The 16,362-nt window shown below is 39.6% G+C and overlaps 1 protein-coding gene across 1 annotated transcript; it reads right to left on the reverse strand.

The window, feature by feature from the left end:
• Positions 1-3,395: 3,395 nt before the first annotated feature.
• On the reverse strand, positions 3,396-11,727 carry prcp (prolylcarboxypeptidase (angiotensinase C)). The gene is made up of 9 exons (XM_083696099.1): positions 11,298-11,727; positions 8,782-8,922; positions 8,597-8,698; positions 8,304-8,485; positions 7,924-8,081; positions 7,636-7,808; positions 4,631-4,798; positions 4,322-4,509; positions 3,396-4,125 (listed from the first exon to the last, which is right to left on the reverse strand). The coding sequence occupies exons 1-9, from the start codon at positions 11,523-11,525 to the stop codon at positions 3,921-3,923; spliced, it is 1,545 nt and encodes a 514-aa protein (XP_083552225.1). The 5' UTR covers positions 11,526-11,727; the 3' UTR covers positions 3,396-3,920.
• Between the last annotated feature and the right edge of the window lie 4,635 nt (positions 11,728-16,362).

A 16,362-nucleotide genomic window follows, 5' to 3' on the forward strand; every position in this document is an offset into this window, starting at 1 on the left:
CAGTCATCAACATCGTAGTTCTAAACATAATTCATTTTGCAAAGCCTTTTCAACAGAAATCATGTTATTTGCAACCCCTATCTTCAGAAACACTTTTCTTACATTTCATACATTGTTCACACATCTTTCTAAGTGCTACACAATATAACCAGTTCTAACATGACCTCTCAAATCTCCTCAACAGTTTGCTCACTGACATGTAGGAATTGTTTTTCCTATAACTGTTTCTATCATGGAGTATGATTTCATGCAGCATGGAGAAGTGAAAAAGTAATCTAGCTAACATGATCCTATGGAAAAACAGGTGCCACTATTTGAGAGCTTCTTCCCAACTTCTTGCTTGTGTCTTAATCTGCTCATGGTGAAAGTAGATTTCTTGTGCATTCCCAGACCAGTGGGAATTTCTGCCCCGGCCTGACAACTATTATGGGCTGCCTTTGACATACAGCCCTACAAGGTCTAAATAGCCTCTATTCTTCCCTCAGCAGTGAAAGGGAGCTTTGTGCCAGAGATTCATTAAACTGCACCTCACAGCCCCTTCGTAAAATGGATCTCAATAATGAACAGTCGATTTAACTAGAAAAGCTGCCGGAGCTGTTAAATTAAAGGGAATTAAAGTGCAGTTCAAGCTCAGTGTGCCAGAAGAAATGTTGACCTTAAGAAATCCTGGGTATGAAACTTACTGCTGTAAACAATAATGCATTTACAGGAAGTTTCTTGGCCAACAGTGAATACACTGGAAGAGTCTTGGGATTTTCATGATGCCAAAGCTTACCCTGATTTAAGTGAAATTGCTGAGGGAAAATACATGGGATACATATGAACACATACGGCTGGACATATTGTTCCACACAGTGAAAAGATCAATAGTAAATAGTAAATAGTCACATTTTTACTTAGTAAGCCTACCAATCTTCTACCCACAATATAAAAAGCTCTGAACGTGCTCAATGAATTAGATATGTCTACATTTGATTACCTGCAGAGCACTCAGTATTGTTTGAGAAATGCAGGTCTGGACTTAAGTGTTGATATAATTGAAGGAGCCCAAAAGAGGAGCCGCTTTTGTCCTTAGAAATTCCCAAGAAATGATTTTTCTTTCTTAAAATTGCTTTTTAAGGTGAGCCAGTGAATCATTTAAAGTTGGAGGAGGGAAAGTCTAAGCGCTTTAGAGAAGGGGGACCATCGAGAAACTGTTATTCTCATGTAAATTCCAAAGGAGAAAGGGGACAGTGAAACTGATAGTACTGATCTAATTCTCTGTAGCCCAACAAAAACCCCAGCCTGAATGAGCCTCCCAGAAAAGCTGACATTGAAGCACAATAAACAGTTACCAAACAATAAGAAACGTTGCAATTCTGTAAAAACAAGCTTTTCTCTGGTCTTTACAGGCCTTTTCTCTCCCCTTTTACAGAATTCAGGGTATCCAAAAGAGACATTCATAGCATCTTGCACCACTATTATCTTATTTTGACAAGTTAACAACAGCAGAGAGAGGGAAAATAAGTGTACAGTCTGGGCTGAGCATTGTATAGTTTGTCATATTGTTATGGCCATCAGTGCTTGATTTATATGTTTTAACCAAACTTTTTTTTACCATGTATAACAAAAGTTATTACGTTCAAGTTAATGGCAAACATACCATGAAATGTCTCTTAATGCTATGGACTTGTTGTTTTGAGCACTTTTTAATACCATTTCTCTTCCCCCTGTTTTCTGGCAGCACTGTTTTGGCACAGTGACATCATCACAGAAATGGCGGATATTTCCCCCTCTTCCCACTCAGAGACTTTGGCTTTTGTACTGGCGGGTCATTCACATTTCAGAGCCTGATGCTCAGATTCCGGAAACCAGTCTCTATAGTCACATAAAGGGCGAGAGGATGAGAGGGGGTGGGCTGTGGCATACCGACAGAAAAAAACTCACATTAAAGAAAGAGACCAAGGAGAGTTTGGCTCATTTGAACTTCCAAGATGGCCGTTGTCATTGACATTGTAAGTAAACATACTTTTTCAAAGCCAAATAAGTAATGATAGTCTCACTTCTCACAAATATGAACAAGGTCAAATCAAGGTGAACATTAAATCCTAGGGGGGAAACTGACCATGAAGAAAACCTCTATTGCCATTCACCACTACTGGGGACCTGCTTAAGTACACAGATCCATATTGTTTGGATTGTTAAACATTGCCCACCACGCCCTCTTCCCCCTGGAATTTACTCACTCAGCACCCAACCCCCTAGGCAGGCACCCTGTCCCTGGGGCTCAGAGCAACACGATGCGACACACACAGGCTTAATCTCTTCCCACTAGTGTGTGGTCCCTGTCTGAGCAGTGACACACTCAGGTCCCCGGGTCAGCCGAATGCTAATAACATGTTTGATTGATGGCAGTGTCAGGGATAGAGAAAGGGGTGGCACAATTAATGACCACTCAAAGTCCTGAGAAAAGCTCTGGAGGGCTGTAAGCATGGGGACCTCCTCCCCCATGTTTATTTCTGGGGGGTTTTAACAGGGACCTCTAAGACTCGCAGAGAAACAGCATTTTGTTGAAGTCTGGCTTTGTGATTCTTAATGCAAAATGGTCTGACCCACAACATGCTCCCTATCAGCTTCACAATTGTCAAATTTAGAGACTTCTACTCAAACTACCTGTACATGATGATACCCATGATGACATACGTTTCATCATGTCACTACCGCTGATACTGGTGTGTACATTGCTGTAGTTCAAGAAAAATAAAGAATATACTGTGATCCTCTGATAGCCTCACTCAACTCAAGGCTTTCTACCCACAATTAAACATATGACTCTGATGAACCACAAAGGCAATTGGACTTAATCCCTCACCATCTCTCCTCTTATATGCACACTGCTTCTCTCTTGACCATCCATCAACCCAACCCTTCCCAACCTCAGCACCCATGTGTAGTATTAATAATATTGCTAGCAGGGGGGAGCTAAGCAGAGACCTTGGGCTGTCTAGGTGCAGCAATTTAGAGACTTTGAGGCTGCCAGTGAATTAATGTGTGCAGAGGGAATCCCACAGGTTGGTCCACATGGGGCAGGGTCACCATGCTTTACTGTGCTAACCTCCCACCAGTCACTTTATTGCTCTCCTTCGATTGAGTTTTTATTAAATTGTACACACATTCAACTGTTCTGACTGCTACTCCACTTCATACTAAACACAACTCTGGCTAGTTGTGTTATTGTTATATTAAAATAAGAATATAAGTGTCATGCCAATAAATTACCAATCCATATCTTTTTAATACTTTAAAATGTATGATTCAAAGAGGCTTCATTGTTTAGTTTCTGAGTGGTGGAGTATGGAGCTGAGATATTGTCTTAATCAAAGAAAAATGAAAAACAGACAGCATGACATTTAAAAAATATTGTGCTTTATTCAGAGGAGAACAGTGCAATAGCAATGTTGTTAACAACATTGAGACATTGCTGGGTCCAGCCCTTATGTCATTCTTGAATACTGGTAATTTCAGGACCAAAACAAATGACAAATTAGTAGAAAAAAGTGTCATCAAATCTTCAAAATGTTTGTAAACAGTTACAAAAAAGTGTTTTTTTCCTGAGAATTTATTATTTTAATGTATTTATGATTATGATTAATATTTACTGTAAATGTTATCTATTCTAAAATTATCTATTGAGTTGAAAAAAAAAAAAACTTTCATTTTAACTTAGAAATTTCGAAAATAGAAACAAACTTTGGCACAAAACAACGACAATGTAGCAGAAGATTCATAGAGATAACTAAACATGAACAAAAAAGAAGTGTATTGCTGAAGCAATCAGCTCACATCTCAACAATATGGACGTACAAATCCAACTGGTGAATTTACATGAACGCGTCTTTGGGGGAGAATTTCTGCTTCTGGTAGTTTGGTGTCCAGGGAGTTCACTGTGTTTTTTTGGCCTCTCTGATCCACTGCTTAAAGTAGTCAACCTCTAGAGCACGGGCAGAGAGGACTGTGTGGGGGTCGTATTCGTTGTTGTAGCGCAGGTCCAAGTGATGGGCTCCTTCAGGAATCATAATGGCAACCAGAGAATCCGAGATGTTTCTCTTCACTCCACCACCCGACCAGGGGTCAAGTCCGCCATTGCTGCAATAGATCAGTAGAGTGAGTAGACAAAAGAAGCAGATTAAGTTAACTATGAATAATTATAGGTGAAATTACTGAACCTGTATTAGATTAAAAATGTAAAATGTGTATTATCAAATATCTTGTGACAGAGCATGCTTCTGTGGGAGCCAAGATTATACCCAAGCCTGAATTACTAATAGCAGCAGGTGTTTACCTGAAGATGATGTTACTGTGAGAGGCAATGTCCATTCCCCCATAGACTGTGTGTGCCCAGTCTGCCCGTGGTCTCACCCCAAACAGAGCATGGCACTCGTCTGAAAAAGCCTGGAAGTTCCAATCCTGTGGCTCAAACATGTCCTGGACCCCATCAGTGCACAGGGGCATCACCATCTCTGTACAGGCCTAGAGGAGGTAAGGTAGAGGCACACAATTTACATTGTCTATACTTTGCTATAATCTATATTTAAACGACAATGACATAAATAGAAGAAAATATTGTTTTTCAAGAGTTACTTTATTTTACCTGATAATACCAGCCAATGAAGCCCAGGTTTCCAGTGGCAGTCTGAGAGATATTGAGACAGGGAGTATTTCCTGTGTAATTGTAGTACACTCTCACTGCTTGGGAGATGCTGTGCAATAGCTGGATGTCAGATACAGGGGCTTTAAAACTAAGATGCTTGCAGACCACCTGTGAATAAACAAAACAGAATAATTAAAGGTGCAATCCAGCTCTGGATGCAATGATATTGAAATGATTTTAAATATATTGAAGGTTCCAGTTCCCTTAAGTTTTTTCTAGTGGCACATAAATTTGTTTTCACTTAAAAGTGGTGGAGTCGATTTGCATATGAAATTGAGTAGAATGAGGGTAGGCTTAACTTGAATTTATTGCTGTTCACTTGGCAAGAGGGGAAGCACATTCTGTTTAGCCATGCATGATGATTAAAAGATTTAAAAACTTGACATGGTTCCCAACAGAACAACATTTCATGTTACAGTGACATTAGTTACATTACTGGCGGTAAGGTAATGGGTGCAGTTGATATTTTAAAACTTTCTTTTCATCACTTGTTGCTTAAAACGTTGTTACTGCACTGTTGTTATGGTTGCGGCAGTTTGCTGTCTCTGTTGTTCTGCTCTCTTTGTAAACTAGAGCGACTGTGCCTACTTGTCTGGAGGTGGTAGTGGAGCTCTGCAGTGTGGATTCTGTTACTAAGGCTTTTGTCTACAGGCTGGGCAGGAGGTGGTGGTCGTTGGATGAGGAGGGCTACAGACATGTCCCACTGCAGATTTATGCCATGAAAAAAAACTGCAAAGCATTTTCTCCCTACTTTTCAGATAGGATTAGGCTTATACATTCATCTCTGCCAACAGATTTCCCTCCTCTAAGCCTTCAATGCCCGTTCTCACAGTCACTCAGATAATCACATTAGCTTTGTCATTAAAAAAGCTCCTCTTTGCGCCCACTGCCTAAACTGCTTAAACCACCCATAGGGGTCGCATACATTACAGGCATTGAGCCAAAAAAAGCTCTAAATGACCATTTAGTTTTTATCTCATCTAAATTGTTGCACAAGAGGTGATTCCTCAACTGCATTTAATGTGTAATTATACTGTATATCAACCAGCAAATATAGAAAGGATAAACAAGCACTCAAGGAAATATCTACACTACTTTTATTTATTTATCCAGGTTAGTCTCATTGAGATAACATTTATTTTTCAAGAGAGACCTGGTCCAAGACAGTAGCCAAGGAGAACAATGTACTGACAAATTAATTACTGGCCTGGTCACCACAGGAGGATGAGTAAGCACTAGAAACTAGAATTTAGGGTCAATTGTGTGACTTGGTTTAAGCACGTGACATGTAAAGAGGTTCTGGGATAATTCCATCAGGCTTTAAAACAGCCTCTGTACTATCACAACATGAGTTGAATGAGCACAAAGGAGATGTAAAATATTAATAGCAGTGCCAAATCGAGGTGCTAAGAAATCATGTGTCAAAACAACCAAATGGCAATTTTGCATATGCTGTATTCCACAGGTAAGTTAATATAGGAAATATATATAGGAAGTATGTATAGGAAGTTATACGAACGTATACGTTTTTGTGGTTATACTGTATGTTGTTGTGGTAGTAGTCGCACTCGTTATAGTGGTAGTAACAGCTATATAAACAACGTTAGACATCATCAGGGTGATCTTTAAACGGGCGCAAGTAGATATGCAAGCGTCATCTGAGGTTTGAGCCCAAATTGGCTCTTGTACGATATGGTGCATAAACATCTCTGCACTCCACCTGCGCCTGGCTAACAGAGAAGGGTGTGTCGTCTTCACAAAATACTCTAATACAATATTCGACATCACGCCTGAATTTTCAAAAATACGTATCCACATAAGCCCCCGGAAAACTTGCATCAGCAAAGGATGTGGCGCACCATACTTGAAAATGTTTATTTCTATTGCTTTACCGCCAGACAAAGACGTTACCCATAAAATATAGAATATATAGGACTGATTAGTTTTGTTGATGCTACCGATGATCAAGTAATCAGAAAATATACATTTGACAATCACCCCATTCTGGATTTAGCATTAGGGATCGGGATCAAAGTTTTTCCAATGATTTGCATTCCATTGCCAACCGTCTCAATCAACTGCTCGATGAAGATTTTGTGATATACGGCGTTGTTTTATAGCAATCTTTGATGCAGAAAAATTAGCTTTTGGCTTTGAGACAGTCGGCAATGGAGCGTAGGAGGGATGGTTCGGACTCACCACTGGTGCTCTCAGTAGATTAAAGTTCATCTTAAAAACAAAACAACATATTACGCCTATAATCAACTAAAGCGTCCAAACCATATGATATTACATGAAAAGAACGGTGGCTCTTATTATTCATCTGTTGTTTTAGTGATCCCTCCGTAACCAGGCCGTCGCTGGCCACTTGGTTCACGAGTTGTAAAGCCTTTGCCTCGCTTTGGTTCAGGATTTCACTCGCCTCCAGTCCACCACCGGTGCCTCTTCATGGGAGCGTATTGAATGTTTATCTTTAGCTCTTCATTTTAAATCAGGAACCTTTCTTTTGTATTTGGTTTTCATAGGAGATGTAGCATTTATTGAGTTGCTCATTCTTTGTCAGATGTTCTGTTTTGATTAAGTAAATCTTTGTTTTCAATTTTATTAGTCTAGCTAATCATTTTATTTCAGGTTACGTTTTCTGGCGTGAATTTCCCCCCTTCCAAGTCACAGTCCATTGTAAAACGATATGAGTGAGGCGCACAAGCTATTTTAATAAGGCATGTCCTCCTCTTTTTGCGCTCATTTACGCACACGTGCAGCATAGAAATATCTTTGAAAATAGCTAGGTGCAGCAGGGGCGCAAGAAAATGCACAAGTACGTCAGCTTTTACGTTTCTTTGAAAATCACCCTGCATTTGCCTTCAATTCTGTCGAAGTGCTGTCCATGTTCTTGCGAAATATCCACATAAAAATATCAGACTAGTGCCTGTATTTACATGTACCTGTATTGGCCAACGTGGGAGTGGTTGGAGGAAGTTAGCTTCATAGGGATAGTCAACCATCGCCAAATTCACCCAGGTCTCTTGAAGCCAGGCCTTAAAGCCAACTGAGTCCTCCTTCTTTTTGAGTGGGAAGCACAAACTAAACTCACTGGACAGCCACTGGAGACCATCAGCTGCACAAAGATGAGCAAAAGAAGAGAAAACCCCATTGTCTTCATGAGTTAACTATGCTATAAAAATTAGCTTCTCTGTTTGGCTGTTTACATTCAAAGCAGGGCTCATATATACCAGTTGAGGAGATATTGTCAATAGCCTTCCATGACCTCTTGATGTTGACGTCACAGTTCAATCCACTCTTGGCAAAATCCTCTGTCACAATTTTGTAGAAGACTCCACAAGGTACCATATCAGGAAACTGCCAGATTGGAGCAGAAGCGGCCAGAGCTCTGGAATACACCAGGAAGCACTTCTAACACATTATTTTCAACAACAGACACATTTCTAGACTTTGCAGGACCCTTTCTCAGACACAAATTAAGCACTTTCAATTTAGATTCTCAGTTGAATATGCTCTTAAATCCAGGACTAGTCTTAATTGTCAGAATGAGTACAAAGTCTGCCAGAGTTTCAATGCCCAGCTACACTTTGGACACCCTGAGGCCTCTTACCCAACAACAATATTGGGGTATTTCATCCTCATCCAGGCAGAGAGCATCCCGCCATACGATCCTCCCACAGCAATAACTGGGCTGGACTGAGCTCCAGACACAATCTTCTTCAGCTCCCTGATCAGCACAGCAAAGTCTGCCAAAGCCTGCTCCGATGTCAGGTAGTTCAGATGTTTGCTATCCTGTAGGAAAAAAAACATCTTATGAGTATTGTTGTTGGGGGACAAATTCCAATTCAAGTAAATGCACATATTAGTTAGAGTATAATGTGTAAGGTTAATATCTTCATGTACACTGTAAGAGTCTTGTCCAAATGGCAAGGACTCTCCATAGTAGCGGTGTTCTGCAAAAACCAGCATGGCACCCAACTCCTCTGCAATATCCCACATGAAACCCTAAAGACAAATGTAAAGGTTAGGCTGCATGGTAAATATTTGCTCAGCAAATGCTAGATCATGGAACAGAGAGAGGTTATTACAGTATTATTGCAGAACCAAGTGATGTCCCCTTCATTGCCAGTATAGAACAGGATAGGACCTCCTTCTTGGTGCCAATGCTGGTCAGCGACAAGGTATCTCTGTTTAAAGGTGCCATCCTCAAGAAATCCAAAGTGATCAATCTGCAAGGATAGAAATATATATAAATAAATAACTTAAAGGTTCAATCAAACCATTTTGATACCACTTATTTGGCTAATTTCACAGTCTCTGAAATTCAGTGTCTCGTTGAGAACCAATGTTTATCCTCAGACATCATGAAAAGGTTGGAGTGATACCACTGCGATTAAGAGTTGCACCTACTCGAGAGGATCCACTCCACACGACTGCTTGGTGTGATCTATGGGTACCTGGCCCTGAGCCATCTTTGGATTGTAAAGTGACAACCCTAGGCTGGAAGCTATGATAATTAGCCGCAATTTGTACTAAAATCCAGAGCCAGTTTCAGAGCTCTGTGATATGCTTTCATCAAACCTCAGGGCTTCTTGAGTGTCCTCCCAATTCTACCATACACTCCCCCACTCTCCTTCAGAAAAAAAATAACATAACTTCACAGAGCAGTAAGCCCCATGCTACTGCTGTATGCCACAGAATAGTTGTCCCCTACTTGAAACCCACTCAACACTTCATAAAGAATGTTTTTGTCTCTCTCTACCTCTCTCTGACTCTACCTCTCTCTCTCTCTCTCTCTCTCTCTCTCTCTCTCTCTCTCTCTCTCAAACATTCACAGGCTTGAATGTGTCCATTCATCCCACAGCCTCTTCGTGCTTGGCATTGGGTTAATGTATGAGTGAAACCACTAGACTGCTTGTCTTTACTAAAATGTTTTGTCAACTAACAGTAGTAGTAAAGTAAGTAAATTCTCAACCTATGGAATGTCATAAAAGATTTACTGTATCAGTCTGAAAGGTATTCCTGTGACTATAGTATAGTATGAACATGTAACCTCATCTACTGGCCAGGCAAAGCCAGTCCAAGTCTAAATGTGAACCTATCCCTGGCTGTGCTTGTTCTGTAATGAATCGTACTAAATAGTGCCACCTTGTGTTTGTTGGTAGAATTTCCACATCACTACTCAAAATGGAATAATTCATTTTGGGCATTTTGTGTCCTGAACACTAGTCCACTCACATCCATGCATCTATAAGCCTGGTAAATAGTCTGGCAAAAAAGACTACCCGTGGTAAGGTAAAGTGTACTCCACAACTGGCAAGCATGTATAATAAAGATTTTCCAATTCAAGCCTAGTCCAGACTGGCTTTTTACTCAGTTTGACTTATTACTCAGTTTCTGAAAAAAATAGTTTAAGAACATGTGGCAGTGTTGTGATTTCAAATTAGCCTAATTGGTATTACATTTGCTCAAAGCAAATGCAAGAAACAACTGATCAATATACTAATGCTAATACAGTTGACAAGTGTTGCTAAAAGGGGACTTCCATTCTTTTTACCAAGGCAGAGTCAAGGCAAGAGGATTTCCTTTGGACAAACTGCCAGATCACTTTCTATCCCCCTCAGACCACTCCATCCTTCAAGTTAGTTAGTTAGTTACAGACCATGGTATAAGAGAGAGACAAAACCCAGAGACATGTGACTCTGTAATAAATATTGTACAATTCTACTCTTGAATTGCTGGATTTCTAGTTGAAATAGTTTGAAGTTCCAGAAGGAATACCTTTTGGAGCATCTGTTATACCAGTTTGCTGGTAACATTAAAAAAAGAGGAGAGACAATGGGGATGGGGGGGCAGGAAATGGCTCTTCCTGACAGCTTTTTGAATGAGTTTGGTCAGGCAATAGTGTGGGCTTGATGAAGCAGAACTAGGCCTTCTGCTTGGGGAACAGTATTTTGCAACTGTGAGTCAGGTTAACATGCAATTTAGCTCATTACACATGACAGGTTTGTTTACAATCAGAAAGCAATGCCAAGCTTACCTTCATAGTGAAATTAAGCATAATAATTCCCTTTCATGGAAACTACTACATAACAAGTCTACAAAATGACAAAGTGAGGTTAATGAGGGCTTAAATCAGAGGTAGCTCATGCACTTTCACACAGCTTCAAAACCTATAGCACTTTAAATTAACTTTTAAGGCTCTAATGCCTATATTTAGTCCAAATTTAGTAACAAATACAACTTCAATGATTTGTAAAATATACAGTAGCATCTACAAAAACACCGTAATTCCTTGCAAAAGGCCATATATAAGCCTACTGTAAACACATTGTGTTCTAGCCTCAAATCAAGTGTATAATACTAATACATTTGGGAGGTTGTGATACAACTGTGCACAAATGTGTACACAAGCATGAATTTCACAAACAAAATGTTTGTGAATTTTTACCTAAAAAGGATTTTTCGAAAACCCTGACTTAATTTCAGATAGCCTGTTTGTTCACTGTACTGACGACAATTTCAATTTTACAGTGAAGTCAACACAACAATAAAAAGCTCGTTTGGCATGAAAAAATACAGGGTAGGAACAAGAGAAACTTACCTCCTGGTCAAAATATAATGTTTCATATGTGATAGTGTTTTGAGTCGCGTAATCTAAAACGCCATGCCTCGATAAAAGTTGTGATTTGAGAGCAAACACATTAAGACAGTAGAGACATAAGATTACGATGCCCGTGATTGCAGGTCTCGGCACTGTTCTGAATTCGGATCTCATATCTGCACTGGCCTCTGCACGATTGTAAAATAAAACCTTGCTATGAGTCTGCATATACAGTCGCCTTCTTCAACTAAACTAAACCGGAGTCGCATGACACATGAGAAGAAGGAAGGAACCTGTCTTGGGATGTGTTGATGATTCGCTGAGGGGAAGTCTAAAGTCAGAGTTGCTTGTCAGCAAGTTGTGAGAGAAGCTCGTGACAGCGAGACGGCCAGAGTGGGAAGAGTTTTCATTCAATCGGGCACAACTAGTAAAATAAATCATTAAGGTTGTGTGGAAATACTGTGTGTCATGGCCCTCTATAATCTGTATAATCTCTTTGATGTGGTGTTATGTTGGCTTTTCACTTTACGATTGTCGTGAATATATGTCACGACGCTTCCGTATGCTCCAGATAGAAATATAATTTATAGAAAGGATTTGCTCCGTGGCGCGAAGGTATAGTCAGAGATCTTATAATAGTCCATGAGCCAGGGGAGTTGGTCAATACAATTTGGAGGTACGATGTCTCGATTTTGTTTTTTAAAGGTCTTTGCCTCTAGAGTTGGAAAATGTGTTCTTTCATTCCTCCATCTTTTCTCATTGTTCTCTATTTGTTGTGATTTGATACATGTTGTCGCTATTAAACAAGTTAACACATACAAAATATCTATCATTGGAAAGCTTGGAATAACAGCTATCCATCAGCAATATGTTTGAGATGCTCGGGTGAATTGACATTTGACCTGTAATTCTGTATTAGGGTACATCTCTGAATCCTCTGTATGGATGGCTTGTAAACAAACACCATTTTCATCCGAAACATTGTTTTACGCTTAATTCCTTAAACTGATTACATTGCCTATTAAATTATATATAATAGGTCCAACACCAATCACATTTATTCTTAGAAAACACACATTTTGACTTAATTTAGAATGCTGTAAGCTTCGCATAAGATTCTACATTCAGGGAATACTGTTTAGAATGGTTCCTGGTAACGCTTTACAATAACGGTACATGAATTAATGGCATAGTCAACATGACTTAATACATTAACAAAGCCTTGTTCATGCTTAATAAAGGCAGTAAGAAATGGTATATTACAGTAGTTATTCAAGTTCATAAAGGGGTAAAATCTCAAGTCGTCATTAATGGCCATTGGTATGTGGAAATTATGCAAAACGATTACATTTTTTAGCTTTTACCACTGAGTATATATTATTGTTTGGTAGATTTTACAGTTACACAGAGGTGTTCAAGATTAGGCTACTTGTTGATGAGGGGAGTGACCATTACCATTAGCGTGGGTCACCTCGATTGGTGGTCCCTCATGAATTGTTGAACTGGCAAATACCATTAAAGTGGCAATAGGCAAGTTTTAATTATTCCAATATTTATATTTACGACAACACTGTACTGAATGTAGTCTCAATTATTGCTATAACCTGCTTCATGTTGATTTCACTATTTAGAGCATACTAACAGGGGTCTCCATTGTTAAGCAGTTACCTATGTTAATAATAATTTGTTGTTCAGCAAATTAATCTAATTCCATTGCTAACTCCAAGTCCCCACACTGATAGCTTTCTATGCTATAACTTGAAGTGAATATGTCATTTGAGGGAACTATCCCTTTTATGTTTGACTTTAAAACCTCAAACAAGCATGCTAATAAACCATTTAATGTACTAACACCTGCAGTACCTAATCATCAGGTTAAATCTGAATACTACTGTATTTCACCACTTTATTCATATCCACAACTAGTATTATCAATAGTTTAAACTGTATGTGTCTTTATTAATAGTGTAATAACCTGAACTGTAAACTGTAGTAAATAGTGTGATTGCTGACAGCATTTGTTCTTATCGTAGGTTTTACTTACAATGACTGTTGTATAGTTGATTCACTTACTTAGACAAATGTACTTATTGTAAGTTGCTTTGGATAAAAGCATCTGCTAAATGTAATGTAAATGTAGTAAACATATATTGGAATGCTATATGCTTTGTAAATGGTTTATACATGTTAACTACTGCAGTAACGCATGTTAATTAATGTATCCTTACTGTAAAGTGTTACTTTGTTCCTTTGATAATAGAAACACACACACTTGCAGGCCTTACACAAACATATGAAACAGTTTTTCTTTTCATTTCATTTTTGTGGAACAGATTCATATTTAATTTAGCAATTTAGTATTCATAATAATCAATGCTGTTGACCTCAGTATTTCATTACTGTCTTCAAGGTCAAAGGGCTTGCTAACAAGCTACACTCCATGCCTGGCTAGTACTGTGTCACAGCTAGGTTAGCTAGCTAGCTTAAACTTAGTTTGAGTAGCTTGGGAACTATAGCAGAGTGGGGGCGACATGGAGCTGTGCGAGCAGGAACAGACGTTCGAGCCTCCCGGGAGAGAGTTCTCCTCAACCCCTGCTCAATCACAGGCTATTAAGAGATCCTGCCCTATCCCTCCTGTTGCTTTTGTTGGAAAACAGTTTGAACAGGCGATGGGCCCCCATATGTCTGAGACTTTGTTATATTATGATGAAAGCCAGCATTATAGGGAGGAGGGGTTACAGTGGGGAGACTCCCCTCTGTGCAACAACCTAAACATCAACGACTGCCCCCCCTAGCCAAGGAGTTATTAGTGGTGACCACCAAGGCAGCAGGGAAGTTTGAACTCTAACCCTGTGTGGAGCCTTCTATCCTGGCTCTTTCTAGAATGGACTCCACAATCATAGAGGAGCCAAATCCTCAGAAGTATAGGCCCCTCCCTAGATTCCCTGACTATTATGTCAAGGCGCAGTCCTGGGACCAACCAAACCACTCCAAAACCTGCATGCATGAAGCATTTCAGCGTTCACTACTGTGGAAAGGGCTGGTGAGTTGGGTTTCTTAGCTATGTCCCCCGTGGAGGAGATGGTGGCAGCTTACTCAGTGGCAGTGGCGGCGTATTGATTGATAACATCTCTGTACAGTACGCGAGTAATAACTTCAATGGCTCTCTCTCTTCTGGTTCCAGTCAGAATATCAGTGAGCTATATTCCCTGGCCTGTCAGTGCAGGGAAGGCTCTCCCAGAGGAATTGCATGCACACTTCACGTGTGGGCATTATTGAAGGGTGTGTCATTAGAGGTGTGCATTTGGCAATATACGTTTTTTTGGGTATGTACCGTAAAACTTATTTTAGCAGCCCAGGGGTTTCATTCACCCAGGTGAGATGAGTGAGAGAGTGCTGTACAGTTATTTATAGTCTACAGGGCGGAGCCAAGTAAATATTATGTACAGTGCTCCCAGCCAGTAGTCTGGCATGGTTGTAAAAAATGTTTTCAGGTTGCAGCACCCTAGGGTGGGCTAGGGCGGACAGTAATGAAATATCAAAACAACACCAAATGTCTCGGAATTGACTCCCATGACACTGTGACTCCAAATTCCACTGCTAATTTATGTCTGAGACAACAAAAACGGTAGCTAATTTCTTGTAGATAATGCCAATCTTCTCCCAATGCACCACTAGCCCAGTCAAATTGTTTCTTAAGCACTCACTCACACTCCATGACATCACACTCATTTGGCTATAGTCAGAGTCGAGAAAGAGTCAATGCCATAAACTCTGGGGTCGACTTCAACTCAAAAAATCCTGTACACCACTTTGAGAATTGTCATTAAAATTTTAAAGGGGCAATCTGAGATTGGTACACACATTTTTTTTTACCTTCAGATTAACGATAGAGTAGGCTATATACTGTAGCTATTGATTCTGGAAGAATATAAGGTAAACTGTAAATGAGCTTAGTTCAACTGCCCATCAGAACCAAACATATTAGCTTGTTTTAATTGTAAACAAACTGTATAGCTTCAAAACATGGTTAAAACTATCAATTTGATTCCTTATTTCAGTCCTTGCGTGGCTATGTCTATGAATTTGAGTATGGTTAAATTTCTCCATCGCTTAGCTGTTTACCCAGATCGCCCCTTTAAATTATGTTTCCATAATTTGTATATGATTGCATGATTGTATTACAGTGCCCTCCATAAGTATTGAAAATAGTAAGTATTTTGTCTTCATTTAACTCTATACTTTCTCTAAGTCTTCCTTGGCCTATCAGCCAGTTTGCGATTGCTGAGCTCACCGGTGCTTTCATTCTTTTTTAATGATGTTACTAACTGTTGATTTTGGTAAGGCAAAGGTTTTGGCTATGTTTCTGATTGATTTGTCTGATATTTCATCCTCATAATGGTGTCCTTGACTTTTATTGACATCTCTTTGGTCCTCATATTGCTAGACACCAATATCAGACTCCAAAGGCAAATGCAAAGCCTAGAATCAATACTAGACATTGACAGCTCTCTTACACCTGCACAAATGATGTGACGGTACACACCTGACTAACCAGAAACATCTGTCAAGCCAAATTTTCCAATACTTTTGACGCCCTGAAATAGGGGGACTATGTATAAAGCAATCTGAAAAAAGAACACATTGAATTAAAGTTGAGAATCTCTACTTTAACCTCATAGTAATTGTTTGATTTCTACAAAATGCACATGTTAATGCATGTGTTACACTATGGATGCTGTTCCACGTGGTGCTCCCATTACCTTTCGGTGCACCATCACAGCCAGGTTTCCTGGACTGATCAAGCACCATCCTCTTTACCCTTTCCATGCTTTACATTATGAAAGCCCTCTCAAGTCTCCCCACCAAATCTTTGTTTTACTCAAACACTTTTTGTTTTTCTTCTTTAAACCTACTTCCAATTGTCCCTGGAAAATAAACATCCAAGATATTGCCACGGGAGACTTAGTTTTACACTGTTCGCTGTGACTACATTAGGCCAATTTTTTGCTGGGTGGCAGCTTACAGTGAAGCACATTTACTTCTATTGTCTAGTCTTCATATT

Source organism: Argentina silus (genome assembly GCF_951799395.1).
Source record: "Argentina silus genome assembly, chromosome: X".
NCBI classification, from domain to species: domain Eukaryota; kingdom Metazoa; phylum Chordata; class Actinopteri; order Argentiniformes; family Argentinidae; genus Argentina; species Argentina silus.